The 25,475-nt window shown below is 41.3% G+C and overlaps 1 protein-coding gene across 2 annotated transcripts in view; it reads left to right on the top strand.

Annotated features, from left to right (window-relative positions):
• The window catches only part of SRPX (sushi repeat containing protein X-linked), a 185,799-nt gene that overhangs the window by 105,980 nt on the left and 54,344 nt on the right, over positions 1–25,475 (top strand). For both annotated transcript variants that reach the window (XM_068962767.1, XM_068962768.1), the window contains one exon: positions 3,964–4,085. In XM_068962767.1, coding sequence (XP_068818868.1) covers positions 3,964–4,085 — 122 coding nt within the window. The remainder of the gene's footprint in view (positions 1–3,963; positions 4,086–25,475) is intronic.

Here is a 25,475-nt window from a genome sequence, read left to right on the forward strand (position 1 = left end):
CCCAGTCCTATGGAATTCCTGTGATTAAACCCCACTGCCTTCAAAGCTAGAGGATTTGGAGGCTCCTCTTCCTGTTGCCAGACCCCCTAGCTGAGGAGCCTGATGTGGGGCTCAGAACTTCCACTCCTGTGTACAACTTCTGTGGCGTAATTATTTTCCAGTTTGTGGCCTGCCCACCTGATGGCCAGGAGTTGATTTAATCACTTTTGCACTGCCCCTCCTCCTACCATCTTGTAGCTCCTTCTTTGTCTTTGGATGTAGGGTATCTTTTTTGATAGGTTCTAGTATTTTTTTGCAGAGAAGGCAATGGCACCCCACTCCAGTACTCTTGCCTGGAAAATCCCATGGACAGAGGAGCCTGGTGGGCTGCAGTCCATGGGGTTGCTAAGAGTCGGACATGACTGAGCGACTTCACTTTCACTTTTCACTTTCATGCATTGGAGAAGGAAATGGCAACCCACTCCAGTGTTCTTGCCTGGAGAATCCCAGGGACGGGGGAGTCTGGTGGGCTGCTGTCTATGGGGTCGCACAGAGTTGGACATGACCAAAGCGACTTAGCAGCAGCAGCATTTTTTTGTTGGTTGTTCAGAAGTTAGTTATTTTGGTGGTTTCCTCAGAAGAGGTGAGCTCACATCCTTCTACTCTGCCATCTTGTCTCTGTCTACCATGGTTGTTTTTTAACTTTTAAATTAGAGCTGTAAGTGAATTACATACCACTATTACCATATTACAGAACCCAACTTTGACTAAGTTTCCCCCTTTCCAGTGAGTTTTACACTGCCTTCTTATGTTCTTATGATGTTAGTTATTGTCCTTTTATAGTTATTCCTCAGTACTTGCAGGGGATAGGTTGCAAGACTCACTGTGGACCCCAAAATCCGTGGATGCTTACATCCCATTGTCAGTGCTCTGTATCTATGGGTTCCATATACATTGATTTTCTGGTTCTACATATAGTATCTGGTCCATGGTTGGTTGAGTTTGTGGATCTGTAACTTGTGGATGTGGAGGGCTGACTGTACTTCCACTCAAAGAAGTCTTATAAAGCAGGTCTAATGGTGATGAACTCTCTCAGCTTTTATTTTTTCAGAAAAGTATTTGTCTCTCTTTTATTTCTGTAGGGGAGCTTTACTGGATATGGAATTTCTAGGGTTGACAGTTTTTCCTCCCAATATTTTGAATATGTCATACCATTCTCCTCTGGTCTGAAAAACTTCCATTATTAAACCACTGGTAGTCTTATGGAGGTTCCCTTGTATGTAACTTCTCTCTTTTCTCTTGTTGCTTTAAAAATTCTTTGGTTTTGTCTTTTGACAATTTAATTATAATATGTCCTGGTGTAGCCTATTTGGGTTCAATCTATTTGGCATCCTTTTTGGATCTAGATGTCTAGTTCTCTCCCAAGGATTGGGAATTTTTCAGCCATTATTTACTGAAATACACTTTTTGTCCCTTTCTTCCTTCTAGAATTCCCAGAATGCAAATATTTTTCATTGTGTCTTATAAGTCCCTTAGGCTCTCTTCAATCTTTTTCATCATTTTTCCTTTTTGTTCCTCTGACTGGATAATTTCAAATGATCTGTTTCCCAGGTTTCTTATTTTTCTGCATAGTTGAGTCTGCTTTTGAGGCTCTCTGTTGAATTTTTCAGTTATTTTATTATTCAGCTGTATGATTTTTTTTCATGGTTTATATTTCTTTGTCAAACTCCTGTTCATTTTTCTAATTTCATTTAGTTGTCTGTTCTTATAGCTCACAAAACCTCTTTAAGAGAATTATTCTGAATTCTTTGAAAGTACATAGCTCTCCAATTTCTTAGGGTCAGTTATTGGCCCTTTATTAATTACATTTGGTCGTATCAGACACACTTGCTTTTTCATGATCCTTGATTCTTTTTATTGGTATTCATTTGAGTATGTGATCTCCTTTTCCAGACAGTTCAGGTTTACTTTGGCAGAGACAGTTCTTCAGTCAGCTCTGTTAGGTTTCTGGACATATCTGCTGGTAATGTCCTTGGGAAGGTGGGGCTTGCTTCTAGGGTCTGGTTGGCTGAAGCATCGATTTGAGCTCCGAGCTTGGTGGCGGGGGTGTGCCATTGACTGAGAACAGCTGGGTAGGTCTGCCATCTTAGTTCCCTGCCCAAATGCAGCTGCAGGATGTGCTTCATGAATTCTAGATTCTCCTCAGGCTTACTAGATGCTTTAGACTGGATAATATGCCCAGCTGTAGGTGCGGCTATGAATTAACTTCCCTCCTCTGGCAAAGCAGCAGGAAGGGACCCAGAGTTGGCATGGCTCATGGTCTGGGGACCCAAGTCAAACAAGAGTGTGCACTGAATATTTTGCCTAGGTAAGGACACCAGTTTTGCTCTGCAGACAGAGAAAGCTACAGTCTGTGTTCTGTTCAAATGCACCATAAGCAGGGCTGTTGGCTGGGTGATACAGCTCCCGGTGTGTTAGGCTTCAGTTCCTTGGTCAGTGATCTGAAGGTAGGATTCAGTTATAAGTGAGGTTGTGAATGGTTTTCCATTCCTGGGCATGGTGGGAAAAGCACCTTCAATGCCACGGATGTTCTTAGTTTGTGACCTTGACTCAAGCCGACTCAAATATCAAGTTCCCTGGCTGAACAGGGCCACTTCCTTTGCTCTGGCAGCCATCAGCTCTGCTCACTCGCCTCTCAGTTAAGAGTTGCTGGGTTTTACAGCTTCCAGGTATTCTCACCAACTCTTCCTGTCAGCTGGGGGCCACGCTCCAGAGTGGGTAGGGCAATGACTCGGGCCATGTCTGGGTGGTACTGGGAAGGCCCATTTCAGGCAACTCTCAAATTTTCCCAAATAGGCTTTCTGGTCTGGAAGTGACAGGAGCCTCAGTCTGTAGTGGGTGAGGCTATGTATCATCTCCCCTGCCTGGGCATAGCAGGGGGACTGTCCAGAGGGAGAGAATAAAAATGGTGTCCCTGGCCTGTATTCCCTGAGAGCCTCTCTGTAGGTCTCAAGATGTGTGCCAAGCCTGAAACCTGTCCTTAAGGCTGAAGATCCAGGAGAAAAAATGAGACCTCTTTCACAGAAACTGGGGGCGTATTTTAGTTTGCTGTCTTTGCAATGACCTGGAGGTGGTAGCCCAGCAAAAACTATTAGAGTCATGTGTGACCCAGCATTGTAATCCCTCCAGCCACCAGAGCCAGGTCATCAAGTGGTGTCCACTGGGTGCAGGCGTGCATATGTGCTAAGTCACTTCAGTTGTATGTGACTCTTTGCAACCCCATGGACTGTAGCTCACCAGGCTCCTCTGTCCATGCAATTTCCCAGGCAAGAATACTGGAGTGGGTAGCCATGCCCTCCTCTAGGGTATCTCCCCGACCCAGGGATCGAACCTGCATCTCTGTCTCTTAGGTCTACATGCATTGGCAGGTGGGTTCTTTACCACTAGTGCCACCTGGGAATTGGGTGGCAACCACCAAACCCAGGTCACCAATTGTCAAAAAAAGAAAGAAAGCATGGCATCAGATGGGGGTTGGAATGTCTTATCCTAGTTTCTTCACCATGTTAGTGTGTGTGTGGGCTTTGGGCTGGTGAGTGTGAGGGGTGGAAGAATGGGCAGATAAGGGGACACTAGAAGTAATCTTTTGTCCTTGCAAATACAAATGAAAATCCTCTGGAGGTGGTCTTTGATACTTGTTAGGAAATTTGGCTCATGCAAAGTCTCACCCCACCTGGAAATACATACACTGTCATTTTGCTTAGGTTTTCAAAATCTCATTGCCAAGTCATTTCTGAATGATCCCTTTAGGAAGGTATTTGGGTTTTATAGCCATTAGTTTAACCCCGATTTCTCAACTATCTTCAGGACAGTATGGAGTGGGCAGAGAAACTTCCCCAAATAGAACATCGCTGCTTCTGTCAGCCTGTAGTTTGACATGGATTTTCCTTAGCTACACTTACACCTCCTTTGGATTTTTTTTTCCAGCAAGCACAGTGTGGCCTGGATCTTCGACACATCACTGTAGTGGAGCTGGTAGGGGTGTTCCCAACCCTCATCGGCAGGATAGGAGCAAAGGTGATGCCTCCAGCCCTGGCCCTGCAGCTCAGGTAGGGGGAAGTTCTCCTCTTAAATGTTGTTACCTATAAATGTACTTTTTTCTGATCAGGGTCCCTGATTTCTGTCTATTGAGTCTTGATTCCAGGCAATGTTTCAGTACTTCTGTTCTGGGAGTATTATAACCACTTTAATTGGCATTTGTCTTATCCAAATATATAATGCAGAGGGTAATCACCAGGGTTCTTCCTCTCCCCCCCCCAGGTGTTTTTTGCTTTGTCTTTGTGTTTATTTTTCCCTTGGTTGGGGAGGGATGGAAAGGGGAGAGAATACAAAAAGGACCTTAAGCAGTCTTTGGTCTTATTAAGAGGGCAGGCTTCCAGTTTAGCCTTTCCAGGCTTGGCATCCTTTTCCTCCATGCTTCCAGGGCACATATCCATAGCCCCATTTTAACAACTAGTTTATTTTGGTAACGTATAATGCCAGAATCATGGTGTTCGGACTCTGAGTAATGGTGCATTAAAAAAGCAAAAATTAGCAGCCAAAAGGTAATTTCAGAGCGACTCAAACTTTTACTTGTGTCTTTTGACCACTGTGAAAAGAATAATAGAAAAAGCAAAGCTCCTTAAAAACCTTCCTTTCTCATCTATCTTTTTCTCTCATGCTCTGTAGAGGAGGGGGTAGATCTCTGTTCTTATGGTCCCAAGCCATTGGTAGTTCCACTATCTTGTAGCATCCACATCCCAGAAGATATTACTTCCGGGTTGTACAAAGAAGGGGAAAGAGTGAAAAAAGAATGCCATTTGTGTGTGTGCATGTGTGTCATATTGGAAGCATAAAATTGCTGACTCCGAATCCATTGGCCAGAACTCATCACATGATTGTGATCAGAGTTCAAGGGAGACTGGGAAATATGGTCTTTGTATATACTCAGGAAGAAGAAAATGAAATAAAACTTGGAGAACCATATCACAGATTTTCAAAAAAGTTCACAGAAATTCCTTATCATGATGGAAATATGTCTTTAGCAAGTGTTGTTATGTAGTGACATAACAATTTATTTTTTAAAATTTCCTTATTTTCCATCTGCCTTAAAAAAAAATAATTTTACTTATTTTTTGCTGTGCTGGGTCTTCATTGCTCCCCAGGCTTTTCTTTAGTTGCAGCGAGCAGGGGCTACTCTCTAGTTGTGGTGTGCAAGCTTCTCATTGCAGTGGCTTCTCTTGTTATGGAGCGTGGGCTCTAGATATGTGGGCTTCAGTAGTTGCAGCTCCTGGATTCAAGAGCACAGGTTCAATAGTTGTGGCACATGGGCTTAGTTGCTCAGCGGCATTCCATCTGCTTTTTGACCCACCACACATTTGATTTATACCTGTTTCCTCGCAGAGTCCACAACAGGCCCATCCACAACAGGATCAAAAATTCAGAAGGCCAGGGATGGAAAATGATAAAGAGGCCTGAATTCTCTTTTGTTGGCTGAAGGAGAAGCCGGGGAACACTCATCAGCTTTTATGTATTCATTTTTGTCCTCCTGCATTTGTATCTAGTACCTCTGTAGGGGTGACACTTGTGAGGTCAGAACTAGATCTTTCTGAATTTGCTACCTAGTACCTAGCACAGTGCCTGGTGCTATGTTGGTGCTAAGTGATTCAAAGGGAATCAGCTTTACTATTTCCAGGGGTGACAGTACTCTTTAAGAGTATCTGTATCATTCCCAACACTTCAAATTGAAGATAAGAAGATGTGAGAGGGCTGTTGCCATCTGAAAAATTTTATTGAAAATTCTCAAAGTAGATTTCATGAAGCTATTGCACATTTAGAACTACCTATACATATGCTATGGTATGTCAGTGATTTTTTTTTTTTTTCCTAAAAAGAACGCTGCAGAATTTAACAAAAGAGTTTTCCTGGATTGCAAATATACAGAGAGAATCTTTGAAGGATAGAAAAATCTGATTTAAGAAAATTTCTGTGATTCAGGTTGTATATGTTGGGGCTACTATAGACCTCTGTAGGCTAATGCTAATGATTTAAACAGTAAATAAGCTGCATAAAAGAATTGTGCAGTGGATCTCAAGCTTTACCCAGCCTCAGAATCTCTGGGAGGGCTGATAAAGAGTGCAGGACCCCAGCCCCAGAGTTTCTAACTCACTTGGTCTATAGTGGGGCCTGAGAACTTGCATTCCTAGGAAGTTTCCAGGTGTTGCTGATGCTTGTGGTCTGAGGATCACAGTCAGTGAACCACTGCCTTGTGCTTTTACCAAATGCTTCACAGTTTTGAAATAGAATGTCTATTGTTTTCAATGTAAAAGTCCTTAAACTTCTTGGTTAAATTTACTCCTAAGTATGTATTCATTTTGCTACAATTATAAAAGTGATTTTTCTATTTCTGGTGCTTCCTTATTGTTGTTGTTGTTGTTCAGTTGCTCAGTTGTGTCTGACTTATTGCAACCCCATGGACTGCAACATGACAGGCTTCCCTGTCCTTCACTATCTCCTAGAGTTTGCTCAAATTCATGTCCATTGAGTCGGTGATGATCCAACTATCTCATTCTCTATCGGCACCTTCTCCTCTTGTCCACAGTCTTTCCCAGCATCAAGGTCTTTTCCAAAGAGTTGGTTCTTCACATCAGGTGACCAAACTATTGGAGCTTCAGCTTCAGCATCAGTCCTTCCAGTGACTATTCAGGGTTGATTTCCTTTGGGATTGACTGCTTTGATCTCTTTCTGTCCAAGGGATTCTCAAGAGACTTCTCCAACAACACAGTTCAAAAGCATGAATTCTTTGGAACTCAGCTTTCTTTATGGTCCAACTCTCACATCCATACATGACTACTGGAAAAACCATAGCTTTCACTGAAGACCTTAGTTGGCACAATGATGTCTCTGCTTGTAATACACTGTCCAGGTTTGTCATGTCTTTTCTTCCATGGAGCAAGCATCTTTTGAGGCTGCAGTCACTGCCACAGTGTTTTTGGAGTCCAAGAAAATAGTCTGCCACTGTTTCCATTGTTTCCCCATCTATTTGCCATGAAGTGATGGGACCAGATGCCATGATCTTAGTGTTTTGAATGTTGAGTTTTAAGCCAGCTTTTTCACTCTCCTGTTTCATCGTCATCATGTGACTCTAGTTCATCTTTTCTTTCTGCCATTAGCATCGTGTCTTCTGCATATGTGAGGTTACTGATATTTCTCCCATAAATCTTGATTCCAGCTTAAGATTCATCTGGCCCAGCCTTTCACATGATGTACTCTGCATATAAGTTAAATGAGGGTGGAAATATACAGCCTTAACGTACTCCTTTCCCAATTTTGAACCAGTGTGTTGTTCCATGTCTGGTTCTAACTGTTGCTTCTTAACCTGCATACAGGTTTCTCAGGAGGCAGGTAAGGTGATCTGGTATTCCCATCTTTTTAAGAATTTTCCACATTTAATTGTGATCTACACAGTCAAAGGCTTTAGATTACTCAGTGAAGCACAAGTAGATGTTTTTTCTGGAATTACATTGCTTTTTCAGTGATCCAACTGATGTTGGCTTTTTGATCTCTTTCCTTTGCCTTTTCTAAATCCAGCTTGTACATCTGGAAGTTCTTGGTTCACGTACTGTTGAAGCCTAGCTTGAAGGATTTTGAGCATTACTTTGCTAGCATGTGAAACAAGCACAGCTGTGCAGTAGTTTGAACATTCTTTGGCATTGCCCTTCTTTGGGATTGGAATGAAAACTGGCCTTTTCTGGTCCTGTGGCCACTGCTGAGTTTTCCAAATTTGCTGGCATATTAAGTGCAGCACTTTACCAGCATCATCTTTTAGGATTTGAAATAGCTCAGCTGGAATTGCATCACCTCCACTAGCTTTGTTCATAGTGATGCTTTCTAAGGCCGACTTGACTTCACACTTCAGGGTGTCTGGCTGTAGGTGAGTGATCACATCATTGGGTTACCTGGGTCATTAAGACTTTTTGTATAGTTCTTCTATGTATTCTTGCCACCTCTTAATATCTTCTGCTTCTGTGAGGTCAATACCATTACTGTCCTTTATTGTGCCCATCTTTGCATGAAATGTTCCCTTGGTGTCTCTGATTTTCTTGAAGAGATCTAGTCTTTCCCATTCTATAGCTTTTCTCTCTTTCTTTGCATTGTTCATTTAGGAGGCTTTCTTATCTCTCCTTGGTTTTCTTTGGAGCTGTGCATTCAGATGGGTAATATCTTTCCTTTCCTGCTTTGCCTTTTGCTTCTTTTCTTAGGTATTTGCAAGGCCTCCCCAAACAACCATTTTGCCTTGTTTCTGTTTTGATGATCTATTCATTGTTGTAAGCTGGATATTAAAGTCCCCTACTATCCTTCTCCTCGTATTTGTCCTTTTAGGTCTGTTAATATTTGCTTTATTTATTTAAGTGCCACTGTGCCAGTTATACACACACACACACACACACGTATATATATTTAACAAATATTATATCCTATTTTTGGATTGAACCCTTTATCACTATGAATCACCCTTCTTTAGAGCATTATAGTCTTTATCTTAAAATATTCTGTCTAAGCATAGCTATCCAGGTTACTTTTAGTTTGCACTTGCATTGGATATATTTTTCCATTCCTTTAATTTCATTTTGTGTGTCCTCACATCTGAATTGTGTCCCTTGTAGTCACCACATAGATAGGTCTTGATTTTTTTTTAATCCATTCAGCTACCCTTTCTTTTTATTAGATAATTTAGTCCACTTAAATTATTGATAGATGCATACTTATTGCCACTTTCTTAATTGTTTTGGCTGTTTTATAGTTGCTCTGTTACTTTCTTCTCTTGTTCTCTTTCTATGTGATTAGATGACTTTAGCAGTATGCTTAGATTACTTTCTCATTATCCTTTGTGTATCTACTGTAGGTTTCTGGTCACCATGAAATGTATATATATACTATTTATAGTGGTTTAAGTTGATAACAAATTAAGTTTGAATACATTCTAAAGGAACTCAAATATTTCTGCAAAATAAATAGACTCACAGAGATAGAAAACAAATTTAAGCTTACCAAATAGGATAGTGTGGGGTTGAGGGAGACTGGGTGAAATTAGGAAGCTGGGTTTGACATATATACACTAGTAGAAAAAAAGAGAAATAACAAATACCTCCTATATGTCAAAGGGAACAATATTCAATAGCCTATAATGGAAAGGAATCTGAAAATATATATATCTGTATTTATGTATAACTATCACTTTGTTGGATACCTAAAATAATTTAACTACTTCCATTTTAAAATGGTTACAATGTTTAAAATGTAGATATGTTAATAAAAGTAGTGGATCTGTAAAGCTAGTATAAAGGTTTAAAGACAAAAGGAGTAAAACAACTACAATAGCTACTTAAGGGATACACAGGATTAAAAGATAATAAATGTGACATGAAAAAAACAAGTTTATTTCAATCATCTTTTTAGATTACAAATATAAGTGATGTCACATAATATTTGTCCTTTGGCTTTATTCACTTAATAAGATAATTTCTAATTCCATCCAGTTTGCAAATGGCATTATTTCTTTTCTATAGCTAAGTAATACTACGTGTATATATACCACATCTTCTTTATGTCTTCATTTGTGAATGGACAGTTAGGTTGCTTCCATGTCTTGGCTGTTGTAAATAGTACTGCTGTGAACATTGAGGTATATGAACATTTTCTTTCTTTTTTATTTTATTGTCGTATGTTTCTTTACAATATTCTGTAGTTTCCTTTATACAGCAAAGTGATTTAGTTATACCTATAATCATTCTTTATTGGGTTGTTTTCTCACATAGGTTATTACACAATATTTAGTAAAGTTTTCTGTGCTACATATTAGGTCTTTCTTGGTTAGCAACCTTTATAGAGTAATGGATATATGTTAATCCAAAGCTCTTAATTTATTCCTCCTCCTCCATGTTTCCCCTTTGGTAAGTATATGTTTCTTTTCAATATGTATATGTCTGTTTCTGTGTTACAAATAAGTTCATTTGCATTGTTTTTTAAAAATTAGATTCCACATATGAATGATATCATATAATATTTGTCTTTCTCTTTCTGACTTACTTAGTATGGCAATCTCTTGGTCCATCTAAGCTGCTACAAATGGCATTATTTCATTCTTTTTTGTTGCTGAGTAATTTTCCATGCCATATATATGTGGGTGTGTGTGTCTCTATGTGTGTACACACAATATCTTTATCCTTTCCTCTGTTGACGGACACTTGGTTACTTCCATGTACTGGCTATTGTAAATAGTGCTGCTATGAACATTGGCATGCACATATCTTTTTGAATTATGCTTTTCTCCAGATATATATATATATATGAGTGGGATTGCTGGATTACATGGTAGCTTTAGTTTTTAAATTTTTATTTATTTAGTTTTGGTTGCACTGGTTCTTCACTGCTGTGTGGGCTTTTGCTAGTTGCAGTGAGTGGTGCCTACACTGTGGTATACAGACATCTCATTGCAGTGGCTTCTCTTGCTGTGGAGCATAGGCTCTAGAGGTTGCAGCCTTCAGTAGTTGTGGCATGTGGGTTCAGTAGCTGAGGTTCCTGGGCTCTAGAGCACAGGCTCAATAGTTGTGTCTCACAGGTTTAGTTGCTCTGTGGCATTCATTCCATCTGCCTTTTGACCCACCAAATATTTGATTTATACCTCTTTTCTCACAGAGAGTCTACCCCATCCACATCAGGATGAAAAATTCAGAAGGCCAGGGATGGAAAATTATAAATAGGCCTGAATTCTCTTTAGTTTAGACCACATGACCTGCCTCCTAAGAAATCTGTAAGCAGGTCAAGAGCAACAGTTAGCACTGGATATGGAAAAACAGACTGGTTCCAAATCGGGAAAGGACTATGTCAAGGGTGTATATTGTCACCCTGCTTATTGAACTTATATGCAGAGTACATCATGAGCAGTGCTGAGCTGGATGAAACACAAGTTGGAATCAAGATTTCTGGGACTAATATCAATAACCTCAGATATGCAGATGATACCACCCTTATGGCAGAAAGCAAAGAAGAACTAAAGAACCTCTTGATGAAAGTGAAAGAGGAAAGTGGAAAAGTTGGCTTAAAACTGAGCATTCAGAAAATTAAGATCATGGCATCTGGTCCCATCACTTCATGGCAAATAGATGGGGTAACAGTGGAAACAGTGACAGACTTTATTCTTTTGGGCTCCAAAACCACTGAAGATGGTGACTGCAGCCATAAAATTAAAAGACGCTTGCTCCTTGGAAGGAAAGTTATGACCAACCTAGACAGCTTATTAAAAAGCAGAGACATTACTTTGCCAACAAAGATATGTCTAGTCAAAGCTATGGTTTTTCCAGTAGTCATGTATGGATGTGAGAGTTGGACTATAAAGAAAGCTGAGCGCCAACAAATTGATGCTTTTGAACTGTGGTGTTGGAGAAGACTCTTGAGAGTCCCTTGGACTGCAAGGAGATCCAACCAATCCATCCTAAAGGAAATCAGTCCTGAATATTCATTGTAAGGACTGATGCTGAAGCTGAAACTCCAATACTTTGGCCACCTGGTGTGAAGAACTGACTCATTGGAAAAGACCCTGATGCTGGGAAAGATTGAAGATGGGAGGAGAAGGGAACGACAGAGGATGAGATGGTTGGATGGCATCACCAACTCCATGGACATGAGTTTGAGTAAGCTCTGGGAGTTGGTGATGAGCAGGGAGGCCTGTCGCGCTGCAGTCCATGAGGTCACAAAGAGACAAGAGTGAGCGGGGGAGATGCCGGGAGCCACCATGGGAGATCCCACCCATGACAAAGTTCATACGAAAGAGAACTCTTAAGCAAGGCTTCAGAACTCAAGGGGCTCCCTAGGCTTTCTCAAGCATCTACCCCCAAACCAGAAAAAAAAAAAAAAAAAACACGAGGTGACCAAGCTGCTTCGGTGAGCGAGGCCCTAAAGCTTTATTTTTCAAAAGGTACTTTTATACCTTGCCTTATACATAGAGGGAAATGAAAGATGCAAGGTCATACCAAGTCAGCCCAAACATTCCAGCAGTTTTGCCCTTATCGAAACCAGGAGTTTTTTGCATACCTTTCCCACAAATGATGTTGTGTACAGTATCTTCTGGCTTTGGAGGCCTGTGAACATTTTATGACCCTCTTTTGATAAAGGCTGCTCAACCAGAAAACTTATTTTCCCTCAAAGTGTTTTTTCTTTATATTTCTAATCTATGTCAGCCTCAGAAAATGCCAAACAGAGTTAACATTTTTCACAGAGCAAAGGTGCAGTGAGTTACAAGAAAGAACCAATTAGCTCAAAAGTCTGATATGGTTAAATTCAAGGCTACACTTGTTTTTCTAGCATTCTCACTATGTTAACTAATGCATTCCCAGGTGCACAGTGGATAAGAGATATGGGAACTTAGCAACAAGCATTGGCCCAATAATGAAATCCTACATCAGCGCTAGCACTACTCTAATAACTTTTAACTCTTTCAAAGGCTCTATGTTTTAGGCTTTCCATGCCTCTCACAGTTGGGAGGCTGTAAATAATCACACGTGTAGCTGTAAGAGTCTAGATATACCTGCCGAGCAAGCTAGAATGCTAACAGAGGGGGTTTGATTTGAAATACTCCTCTCATGTCCAGGAGACTTATTAGCTATAGCCCTAAGTTGATTTTCTCCAGAGAAAGGTGGTCAGGGTTAGCCCCCTGTTAATATCAGAGGAGTTGGTGAAAGTCATGAAATAGTGAAACAGACAGATTCTGGTTGGGGTAGATGCTCGAGAAAGCCTAGGGAGCCTGGTGAGTTCTGAAGCCTTGCTTAACAGTTCTCTTCCACATGAACTTTGTCATGGGTGGGATCTCCCGTGGTGGCTCCCGGCAGGAAAGATTGAAGGTGGGAGGAGAAGGGAACGACAGAGGATGAGATGGTTGGATGACATCACTGACTCAGTGGACATGAGTTTGAGTAAGCTCTGGGAGGTGGTGATGAACAGGGAGGCCTTGCGTGCTGCAGTCCATGGGGTCACAACGAGTCAGACAAGAGTCAGTAACCGAACTGAACAGAACTCTCTTTAGTTAGCTGAAGGAAAATACTGGGAACACTCATCAGCTTTTATTTATTCATTTTTTTCTCCTGCTGTATTTGCATCTAATAATTCCCTAGGTTTAACACTTTGAGGTCAGTACTAGATCTTTTTAGCATTTGCTACCTAGCATAGCACCTGGTGCCATGCTGGTGCTAAGTAAGTAAATGACTCTGAATGGAATCAGCTTTACTATTTCCAGTGAGTGACGGTAGCCTTTAAGAATATATGTATGATTACCAACACTTCAATTTGAAGATAAGAAAACTTAAGAGGACAGTTGACATCTAAAAATTTTCATTGAAAATTCTCAAAATAGGTTTCATGAAGCTGTTGCTCATTAAGAACTAACTCTTGAAAGGCTCTGTCAGTGATTTGAAAATCCTCTTGTATAATTTACTAAAGGTTTTTTTTTTCTGGATTGCAGATATGTAGAGAGAATATTTATAAAACCTTGATGTGATTTTTAAATTGCTTAAATTTGAAGGATAGAAAAATCTGATTCAAGAAAACTTCTGTGATTCAGGTTTTATATGTTGAGGCTATTGTAGACCTCCATAGACTAACGCTGATGATGTAACAAAAAATAAGCTGCATAAATGATTTATACAATAGTTCTCTAGCTTTATCCTGCCTCAGAATCTCCAGGAAGGCTGTTAAGCTGTGTGGGGCCCCAGAGTTTCTGACTCACTTGGTCTAGGGAGGGGCCTGTGAACTTGCATTTTTAGCAAGTGTCCAGGTGTTGCTGATGCTTGTGGTCTGGGGATCACAGTGAGTGAACCACTGCCTTGTGCTTTTACCAAAGGCTTCACAGCTTTGAAATGGAATGTCTATTGTTTTCAATGTACAAGTCTTTTAACTTCTTGATTACGTTTACTCCTATGTATTTATTCATTTTCATACAATTATAAAAGTGATTTTTCCATTTCTGCTGCTTTCTTATTGTTGTTGTTCAGCCGCTCAGTCATGTCCGACTCTTTGCAACCCCATGAATGGCAGCATGCCCAGCTTCCCTACCCTTCACTAACTTCTGGAGTTCACTCAAACTCATGTCCATTGAGTTGGTGATGCTGTCCAATCATCTCATCTTCTGTCACCCTCTTCTCCGCCTGCCCCCAATCTTTCCCAGCATCAGGGTCTTTTCAATGAGTTGGCTCTTTGCATCAAGTGGCCAAAGTATCAGAGCTTCAGTATCAGTCCTTCCAATGAATATTGAGGGTTGATTTCCTTTAGGATTGACTGGTTTGATCTGCTTGCTGTCCAAGCCACTCTCAAGAGTATGCTCCAACACCAGAGTTTGAAAGTAGCAATGCTTCCGTGCTCTAATGGTCCACCTCTCACATCCATACATGACTACTGGAAAAATCATAGCTTTGACTAGATGGATGTTTGTTGCAAAGTGTTGTCTCTGCTGTTTAATACACTGTCTAGGTTTGTCATAGCTTTTCTTTTAAGGAGCAAGCATCTTAATTTTGTGGCTGCTGTCACTGTAGGCAGTGATTTCAGAGCCAAAGAAAATAATGTCTCACTGTTTCCATTTTTACACATCTATTTGCCATGAAGTGATGGGACCAGATACCATGATCTTAGTTTTTTGAATGTTGTTTTAAGCCAGCCTTTTCACTCTCCTCTTTCACCTTCATCAAGAGCCTCTGTAGTTCCTTTTCAATTTCTTCCATTAGGATGGTATTATCTGCATATCTGAAGTTATTGATATTTCTTCTGGCAATCTTGATTCCAGGTTGAGTTTCATCCCCACCATTTCATGCATAAAAGTTAAATAATCAGGGTGACAATATACAGCCTTGATGCACTTCTTTCCCAATTTGGAACCAATCTGTTGTTCCGTGTCTGGTTCTAAATATTGCTTCTGATCTAGTTACAGGTTTCTCAGGAGGCAGGGGAAATTGGTTTGGTATTCACATCTTTTGAAGAATTTTCCAGTTTATTGAGGTCCACACAGTTAAAGGGCTTCCCTGGTGGCTCAGCCGGTAAAGCAACTGCCTGCAATGTGGGAGACCCGGGTTCAATCCCTGGGTCGGGAAGATCCCCTGGAGAAGGAAATGGCAACCCACTCCAGTATCCTTGCCTGGAGAATCCCATGGATGGAGGAGCCTGGTAGGCTACAGTCCATGGGGGTCGCAAAGAGTCAGACACGACTGAGCTACTTAACTTTCACTTTCACACAGTCAAAGGCTTTAGCCTACTCAGTGAAGCAGATGATCTTCAGGAACTCCCTTGCTTTTTTTTATGATCCAACGGATGTTGGCAATTTGATCACTGGTTCCTCTGCCTTTTCTAAACCAGCTTGTACATCTGGAAGTTCTTGGTTCATGTATTGTTGAAGCCTAGCTTGACGGATTTTGAGCATGCCTTGCTAGCATGTGAAACGAGGGCAGTTTTGCGATAGTTTGAACATTCTTTGGCATTGCGTTTCTTTGGAATTGGAATGAAAATTGACCTTTTCCAGTCCTCTGACCCCTCCTGAGTTTTCCAAATTTGCTGGCATGTTGAGTTCAGCACTTTTACAGCATCATCTTTAAGGATTCAAAATAGTTCAGTTGGAATTCCATCACCTCCACTAGCATGGTTCATAATAATGCTTCCTAAAGCCCACTTGACTTTGCACTCCTGGGTGTCTGGCTCTAGGTGAATGATCACACCATCGTGGTTATCCAGGTCATAAAGATCTTTTTGTATAGTTCCTCTGTGTATTCTTGCCACCTCTTCTTAATATCTTCTGTTTCTGTTAGGTCCATATCATTTCTTTCCTTTATTGTGCCCATCTTTGTATGAAATGTTCCCTTGGTATCTCTAATTTTCTTGAAGAGATTCCTAGTCTTTCCCATTCTATTGTTTTCCTCTGTGTCTTTGCATTGTTTATTTATAAGAAGGCTTTCTTCTCTCTCCTTGCTATTCTTCGGAACTCTGCTTTCAGATGGGTATATCTTTCTTTTCCCCTTTGCCTTTAACTTCTTTTCTAAGCTATTTGTAAGGTCTCCTCAAGACAACCATTTTGCCTTATTGCATTTCTTTTTCTTTGGGATGATTTTGATCACCGCCTCCTGCACAATGTTATGAACCTCCGTCCATAGTTCTTTAGGCAGTTTGTTCTGGATTAAATCCCTTGAATCTATTTGACTTCCAGTGCATATTCAAGAGAATTTTGATTTAGGTTATATATGCATAGCCTAGTGGTTTTCCCTATTGTGTTCTATTTAAGTCTGAATTTTGCAATAAGAAGCTCATGATTTGAGCCCCAGTCAGCTCCAGGTCTTGTTTATTTCAAATATACTACTTAAGAAGACCAGAGAACTAGCTCCAGAAGGAATGAAAAGACTGAACCAAAGTGGAAACGATGCCCAGTTGTGGATGTGTCTGATGGTGAAAGTAAACTCTGATGCTGTTAAGAACCATATTGCATAGGAAGGTGGAATGTTAGGTCCAAGAATCAAGGTAAATTGGACCTGGTCAAAGGAGATGACAAGAGTGAACATCAACATTTTAGGTATCAGGGAACTAAAATGGGTGAAAATGGGCAAATTTAATTCAAATGACCATTATATCTACTACTGTGGGCATGAATCCCTTAGAATTGGAGTCACCCTCACAGTCAACAGAAGAGTCCAAAATGCCATTCTTGGTTTAAGTCTCACAAATGACAGAATGATCTCAGTTTGCTTCCAAGGCAAACCATTCAGCAACACAGTAATCCAACTCTATGCCCCAACCACTAATATTGTGGAAGCTAAAGTTGAATAGTTGTATGAAGACCTACATGACTTTCTAGAACTAACACCAAAAAAAGATGCTTTTTCATCATCAGTTCAGTCGCTCAGTCGTGTCTGACTCTTTGCGGCCCTTGTGAATTGCAGCACACCAGGCCTCCCTGTCCATCACCAACTCCCGGAGTTCACTCAGACTCACGTCCATTGAGTCAGTGATGCCATCCAGCCATCTCATCCTCTGTCATCCCCTTCTCCTCCTGCCCCCAATCCCTCCCAGCATCAGGGTCTTTTCCAATGAGTCAGTTCTTCACACCAGGTGGCCAAAGTATTAAGAGTTTCAGCTTTAGCATCAGTCCTTCCAATGAACACCCAGGACTAATCTTCAGAATGGACTGGTTGGATCTCCTTGTAGTCCAAGGGACTCTCAAGAGTCTTCTCCAACACCACGGTTCAAAAGCATCAATTCTTCGGTGCTCAGCTTTCTTCACAGTCCAACTCTCACATCCATACATGACCACTGGAAAAACCGTAGCCTTGACTAGACGGACCTTTGTTGTCAAAGTAATGTCTCTGGTTTTTAATATGCTGTCTAGGTTGGTCATAACTTTCCTTCCAAGGATTAAGCATCTTTTAATTTCATGGCTACAATCACTATCTGCAGTGATTTTGGAGCATAGAAAAATAAAGTCAGCCACTGTTTCCACTGTTTCCCCATCTATTTGCCATGAAGTGATGGGACCGGATGCCATGATCTTAGTTTTCTGAATGTTGAGCTTTAAGCCAGCTTTTTCACTCTCCTCTTTCACTTTCATCAACAGGCTCTTTAGTTCTTCTTTGGTTTCTGCCATAAGGGTGGTATCATCTGCATAGCTGAGGTTATTGATATTTCTCCTGGCAATCTTGATTCCAGCTTGTGCTTCCTCCAGCCCAGCGTTTCTCATGATGTACTCTGCATATAAGTTAAATAAGCAGGGTGACAATATACCGCCTTGATGTACTCCTTTTCCTATTTGGAACCATAGACTGTCAAATTTCTTGGCACATGATTTCTCATAACAGACTCTTATCCTTTGTATATCTGTGGTAGCATGTGTGAGTCTCCTCTTTCTTTTCTGTCCTGGTGAGTCCAGCTAAAGTTTTATGAATTTTACCTTTGTGCAAAGAACAAGCTTTTTTTTGCTTTGCAATGCTTTATATTTTATACATTAAGCACATTTCCTCATGTGATCAAATGTCTTCTTATAGTGTGATTCTGAACAGCCTCACAGTACAGAACAAGAAACATCCATGTAATTCAGTTAACCAACCTCCTACTGTATGGTATTTCTAGTGTTTTCTGCTTTTTATATTTTTTTGAAATTGTAGTTTCTTTATTTTCTTTTATTTTTTAAAATTTATTTATTTTACTGGTGTTTTTTATTGTTTTTCTGGACGCTCCTTCATTTATTTCTTCTCTGATCCTCATTATTTCCTTACTTCTACTAACTTTGGGCATTGTTTGGTCTTTTTCTAGTTCTTTCAGGTGTAAAGTTATGTTCTTTTAGAGACTTTTTCTTGATAAGTATTTTTGCCCTGAAATTCTTGTTTAGAACTGCTTTTTCTGCATTTCATAAGTTTTAGAATATTTTATTTCAATTCTCGTTTGACTGTATTTTTTTAATTTCTCTTTGACTTGCAGGTTGTCCAATAATGCACTGTTTACTTGCCACATTGTATGTTTCCAGTTTTCATATATTTGATTTCTAAGTTTGATACATTATGATCTTAAATGATGCTGGATATGATTTCAATCATCTTAAATTAATGCTTGTTTTAAGCCTAGCATCCTATCCTAGAGATAGGATCTATCTCTATCCTAGAGAATGTTCTGTGTGCACATGAGAATATATATTCTATTGCTTTGGATGGGATGTTCTGTATTTCTCTGTTAAATCCATGGTTTATTGTGTTTAAGGCTGTTTTGTTTATGACTTTCCATCTGAATGATCTATCCATTGTTGTATGCTGCATATTAAAGTCCCCTACTATCATTATCATTGTCCTTGTATTTCTCCTTGTAGGTCTGTTATATTTGCTTTATATATTTAAGCACTCCTATGCTGATTGCATATATATATTTACAAATATTATATCCTCTTTTTGGATTGAACTCTTTATGATTATATATCACCCTTCTATAGCTCATTGTAGTCCTTGTCTTAAAGCCTATTTTGTCTGATGTAAGAATAGCTATCCAGCTTACTTTTGGTTTTTACTTCCATACAATATGGGCTTCCCTTGTGGCTCAGCTGGTAAAGAATCCACCTGCAATGCAGGAGACCGGGGTTTGATCCCTGGGTTGGGAAGATCCCCTGGAGAAGGGAAAGGCTACCCACTCTAGTATTCTGGCCTGGAGAATTCCAGGGACTATACAGTCCATGGGGTCACAAAGAGTCAGACACGACTGAGTGACGTTCACATTCACGTTCACATCCATACAATATATTTCTCCATTCCTTCACTTTCAGTTTGTTTGTGTCCTCACGTCTAGATTGAGTCCCTTGTAGTCAACATATAGATAGAACTTGTTTGTTTGTTTTAATCCATTCAGCTATACTTTTTTTTTATTAGATAATTTAGCCAACATAGATTATTTATAGGTATATACTTACTGTGATTTTGTTAATTTTGTTTTGGCTGTTTTGTAGTTCCTCTCTTACATTCTTCTCTTATTCTCTGTGATTTAATGACATTAGCTGTACACTTAGATTCCTTTCTCATTATTATTTCTGTGTCTATGTTTCTTGTTTCTGGTCACCATGAAACCTATATATAATGTATATTGATAATGGTTTATTTTTAAGTTGATAACAACTTAAGTTTAAATGCATTTTAAAGCTCCACAAATATTTTTAAAAAACAAAACTGAACTCATAGACATAGAAAACAAACATGGTTACCAAAGAGGATAGTGGGAGGTTGAGCAAGAGTGGGAGAAATTAGGAATTTCAGGTTAACATATACATACTACTGTAAATAAAAGAGAAATAACAAAGACCTCTTGTATACCACAAAAAACAATATTCAATAACCTATAATGGTAAAGAATCTGAAAAATAATATATATTTTTATGTATAACTAACACTTTGTTGTACACCTCAAACTAAATTTAAATTAACTACTTGTACTGTAAAATGGTTAAAATAAAGTATTAAAACTGATAAAAATGTAGATATATTGATAAAAGTAGTGGATCTATAAAGCTAGTATAAAGGTTGAAAGACAAAAGTAGTAAAATAACTACAATAACTACTTAAGTGATACACACTACACATGATTAAAAGTTATTAAATGTGACATCAAAAACAAGTTCACTTAAATCATATTTTAGATTCCACATATAATTGATGTCATATGATATTTGTCCTTCTTTGCCATTCTTCACTTAATAAGATAATTTCTAATTCCACCCAAATGCCATTTTTTATTACCACTAAGTAATATTCCATTCTGTCAGACCTCTCCAACATGACCCTTCTGTCTTGGGTGGCCCCACACAGCATGGCGTAGTTTCACTGAGTTAGACAAGGCTGTGGTCCGTGTGATCAGATTGGCCTGTTGTCTGTGATTGTGGTTTCAGTCTGTCTGCCCTCTGATGCCCTCTCTCAGTGCCTACCATCTTACTTGGGTTTCTCTTACCTTGGATGTGGGGTATCTCTTCACAGCTAAGTGAGAAATAGATTTAAGGGACTAGATCTGATAGAGTGCCTGATGAACTATAGATGGAGGTTCATGACATTGTGCAGGAGACAGGAATCAAGACCATCCCCATGGAAAAGAAATGCAAAAAAGCAAAATGGCTGTCTGAGGAGCCCTTACAAATAGGTGTGAAAAGAAGAGAAGTCAAAAGCAAAGGAGAAAAGGAAAGATATACCCATTTGAATGCAGAGTTCCAAAGAATAGCAAGGAGAGATAAGAAAGCCTACCTCAGCGATCAATGCAAGGGGAAAACAATACAATGGGAAAGACTAGAGATCTCTTCAAGACAATTAGAGATACCAAGGGAACATTTCATGCAAAGATGGGCTCAATAAAGGACAGAAATGGTATAGACCTAACAGAAGCAAATGATATTAAGAAGAGGTGGCAAGAATACACAGAAGAACTGTACAAAAAAGATCTTCACGACCCAGATAATCATGATGGAGTGATCACTCACCTAGAGCCAGACATACTAGAATGTGAAGTCAAATGGACCTTAGGAAGCATCACTATGAACAAAGCTAGTGGAGGTGATGGCATTCCAGTTGAGCTATTTCAAATCCTGAAAGATGGTGCTGTGAAAGTACTGCATTCAATATGCCAGCAAATTTGAAAAACTCAGCAGTTTTGGCTCAGCTGGTAAAGAATCCACCTGCAATGCAGGAGACCGGGGTTTGATCCCTGGGTTGGGAAGATCCCCTGGAGAAGGGAAAGGCTACCCACTCTAGTATTCTGGAGGACTGGAGAAGGTCAGTTTTCATTCCAGTCCCAAAGAAAGGCAATGCCAAAGAATGCTCAAACTACTGCACAATTGCACTCATCTCACATGCTAGTAAAGTGATGCTTAAAATTCTTAAAAAGTCAGGCTTCAGCATTATGTGAACCGTGAACTTCCAGATGTTCGAGCTGGTTTTAGAAAAGGCAGAGGAACCAGAGATCAAATTGCCAACATCTGCTGGATCATCAGAAAAGCAAGAGAGTTCCGGGAAAACATCTATTTCTGCTTTATTGACTATGCCAAAGCCTTTGTTTGACTGTGTGGTTCACAATAAACTGTGGAAAATTCTGAAAGAGATGGGAATACCAGACCATCTGACCTGCCTCTTGAGAAACCTATATGCAGGTCAGGAAGCAACACTTAGAACTGGACATGGAACAACAGACTGGTTCCAAATAGGAAAAGGAGTACGTCAAGGCTGTATATTGTCACCCTGCTTATTGAACTTATATGCAGAGTACATCATGAGAAACACTGGGCTGGATGAAGTGCAAGCTGGAATCAAGATTGCCGGGAGAAATATCAATAACCTCAGATATGCAGATGACACCACCCTTATGGCAGAAAGCGAAGAACTAAAGAGCCTGTTGATGAAAGTGAAAGAGGAGAGTGAAAAAGCTGGCTTAAAGCTCAACATTCAGAAGACTAAGATCATGGCATCCAGTCCCATCACTTCATGGCAAATAGATGGGGACACAGTGGACACAGTGGCTGACTTTATTTTCTGGGCTCCAGAATCACTGCAGATGGTGACTGCAGCCAGGAAATTAAAAGATGCTTACTCCTTGGAAGGAAAGTTATGACCAACCTAGACAGCAGAAACATTACTTTGCCAACAAGGTCCGTCTAGTCAAGGCTATGGTTTTTCCAGTGGTCATGTATGATGAGCTCCTATCGATTAATGTTCCCTGGAGTCAGGAGTTTTCTGGTGTTCTCAGGATTTGGACTTAAGCTTTCTGCCTCTGGTTTTCAGTCTTATTCTTACAGTAGCCTCAAGACTTCACCTGTCACTTCCAAGGTGGTTTTAGCTTCTGCTGTTTGCTGGTCTCGTCAGTGTCTAATTTCCACCCTGACACAAGGGGGCGGTGGTGGACACATTTTTAGGCTCACTTGTTCAGTCGTGCTGTGGATAGGGAGGGACGCTGCAAACAAATAACACTGGCATGTGCTCGCAGTGTCTCGGCCACACTGGGTTTGCCCCCGCTCACGGCGTGTGTGCTTTCCCTGTCTACACTGCTTAGGCTCTAGGTTGCCCTGCCAGGAACTGTCTGAGGCCAGCCCTGGGTTGTATGCACTCCCCAGGTCTAAGCCGCTCAGGTTCAGGTACTCGGGTAGTCCACAAAGGCGCAGACTCGGTACGGCCTGCATTTTGTGCCCTTCCCAGGTCCGAGCAGCTCCAGTGACCAGGTGTTTGGCGAGCACGGTCTCTGCGACTTATCGTCTCCCCCATCCCTGCCGCTCGGTTTTCTGGGTGTACAACCGGCGCACCTTCTCAGGCAGATGTCAACCGTCCAGAATCCCAAGAAGTCTTGGGTAGCAACGAAGCGTGCTTGCAGTTTGGTAGATAATGCCTCTCTGGGAGCGTGATTGCCCCTTCCGGCTCTGGCTGCCCTCGCCTGCCTGTCTCTGGAGGGGGGTGGGCCTGTCTGCAGCTGGCTAGCTCTGCTCAGTCCTTTGTTCTGTGAGCCGGCCTGGCATTGTCTTAGGTTAGGGCTTTTCCCGTGGTAGCTCTCCCACAGTCTGGTTTGCTATCTCAAGTTAGTTCCCTCAGATTGCCCTTGGGGCATTCAGCCCGGTCCTTACTCTAAGCAATGGAGCCCGCGCCTCCCTGCCCAGCCCATGCTTGCTAGTGGCGGATGCAGGGTCTGCGCTGCTTCTCCGCTGGGAGTTACTGTCGGGCACAGAATCTGTGGATTTTGATTATTTATTTATTTTTCCTCTTGGTTATGTTGCCCTCTGAGGTTCCAAGGCTCGCCAGAGACTCACCAGTGAGAGTGTTTCCTGGCATTTGGAAACTTCTCTTTTTTTAAGACTCCCTTCCAGGATGGACCTCCATCCCTACCTCTTTTATCTCTCTTTTTATCTTTTTTTCTTACCTCCTTTCAGGTGCCTGATGTCCTCTGCCGGCATTCAGAAGTTGTTTTGTGGAATTTACTCAGCATTCAAGTGTTCTTTTGATGAATTTGTGGGGGAGAAAGTGGTCTCCCCATCCTATTCCTCTGCCATCTTAGGACCGCCTCCCACAAAGTTTTTAATTTTGCCATAAAACTTTTTTTCAAGGACTTTCTCTTATTCTCTAATTTCTCCCTTTTATAGCACCCTGTTCCCATTTTATAAACCCACTGTCATCTTTACAGTTCTGACAATATGAATTTGGATTTTTTGTAATGTTCTTTTCTGTTTCCTGTAGTATATTTGTTTTTCTCCCCAGAAATAGTTCTGTTTATTCATCATGATCTCTTTCACTTCCGCCAAATATCTGGTAAACATTTGTCCATCCATATTTGGGAGTAAAGGACTCAGGTTTGATCCCTGCATCTGGAAGATCCTCTGGAGATGGGAATGGCTACCCAATCCAGTATTCTGGCCTGGAGAATCCCATGGACAGAGCAGCCTGGCCGGCTATAGTCAGTGGGGTCGCACAGAGTCCAACACGACTGAAAGACTAACACTTCCACGTTTTTCATTGTGATTTCACCGCCTCCCCGCCCCGCCTTGTGGTTCTTATTATGATTGCAAGAGGTGCCTCAGTAGCAACCCTTAGGGAACTTTGTAAAGAAAACATGGCTTATTACTCACAGGTCCTGGAGGATGCACGGCATGAGTCGGGATGCATAGCCAGATCATGGGTAGAAACTGAGTACACGTTCAGCCTGGGTCGCTTTTATTGGGGTCTAGGATGGGATGCCTGGCGTGTCACAGATTTAGTCTTTCTTGGTGAATTTAAAACAAGAGAGTGAATTAAAATGTCAGAAGGGAAAACCAAGTGGTTGGATGGTCAGTTATCCTAGTCAAACAGTGATCTCTAAAACAAAGGAAACTTCTGTGATGGGGAAGCCTGGCTCTCATCTAGTCTGGTAGCTGGCACTGTGTTTATTTAAGACAGCTGTCTGTGATGTGGATGCCTTGGCAATCAACAGCTTAAGATCAGACAATTACGTTACAATAAAAAAACATTAAAAACAAACAAACAAACAAACAACTCAGGGGACTTCCCTGGTAGTCCAGTGGCTACAACTCCAAGCTCCCAGTGCAGGGGGCCTGGGTTCAGTCCGTGGTTGGGGAACTAGATCCCACATACTGCAGCTAAGACCCAGTGCAGGCAAACGAAACAAACCAACTCAGGTGCTCAGAGTACAGTCCAGCCTGTGATGCTGACAGCAGAGTTAGGAGGTGAGGACATGAATGGCCTTCAGTATTTGTAGGCAGGGGCACTGTCTGTTTCTGGGTGCACCTTTTGGCCTCAGAAATGACTGACAGTCTGACGGGCCTCTTGGTCTAGGGTTGGGTCAGCCAGCAAGCACCCAGCAAGTTCCACCAGACAATAGCGGCTCATCCTCTGGTGCCTTCAGGCAGTGCACTTAGTCCATTGTTTCTGGAACGTCTCAGTCCCCATTGCAGTGTTCCACAATGTGAACTGGGGAGCAACCCATCTGGGTGAGCAGCTACATCTCCAACATGGTGCCATGGCCCTTGGGTGTCATCTCCAGTGGGCAAGGCATAGGTGTCTCCAATGGTGAACTCCTGGCCTGGGACGATGTCGCCTGTGATGGGATCATCTCCAGTGATGAGTCAGTCTGTCTCACTCACTAGTGAGGTCCTCTGGAGTGGAGGCCACCCAGGGGTAGGAACCCATGTGGATATGCAGTATTGGTCATCAGCTGGGCATAGGCTAGCCTGATATAACGTAGAGGCTTCCTTGAGGACTGCAGGGCATGCTGCTTGTGGAACAAATTGTTGAGAGCTCTCTGGGGTCATCAAGGACATCTTTAGCAGTGGAACGAGTGGCTGTCCTTTCCTTCCTGAAAGAGCTCATCCAAAGCACATTCTGGGGCATTTATATCCCAGGCTACAGGCGATCTTATGGATGCTACTTAGGCACAACCATGAGGGCAGTCCCTGC

This window comes from Capricornis sumatraensis, chromosome X, assembly GCF_032405125.1.
Source record: "Capricornis sumatraensis isolate serow.1 chromosome X, serow.2, whole genome shotgun sequence".
Classification (NCBI taxonomy): domain Eukaryota; kingdom Metazoa; phylum Chordata; class Mammalia; order Artiodactyla; family Bovidae; genus Capricornis; species Capricornis sumatraensis.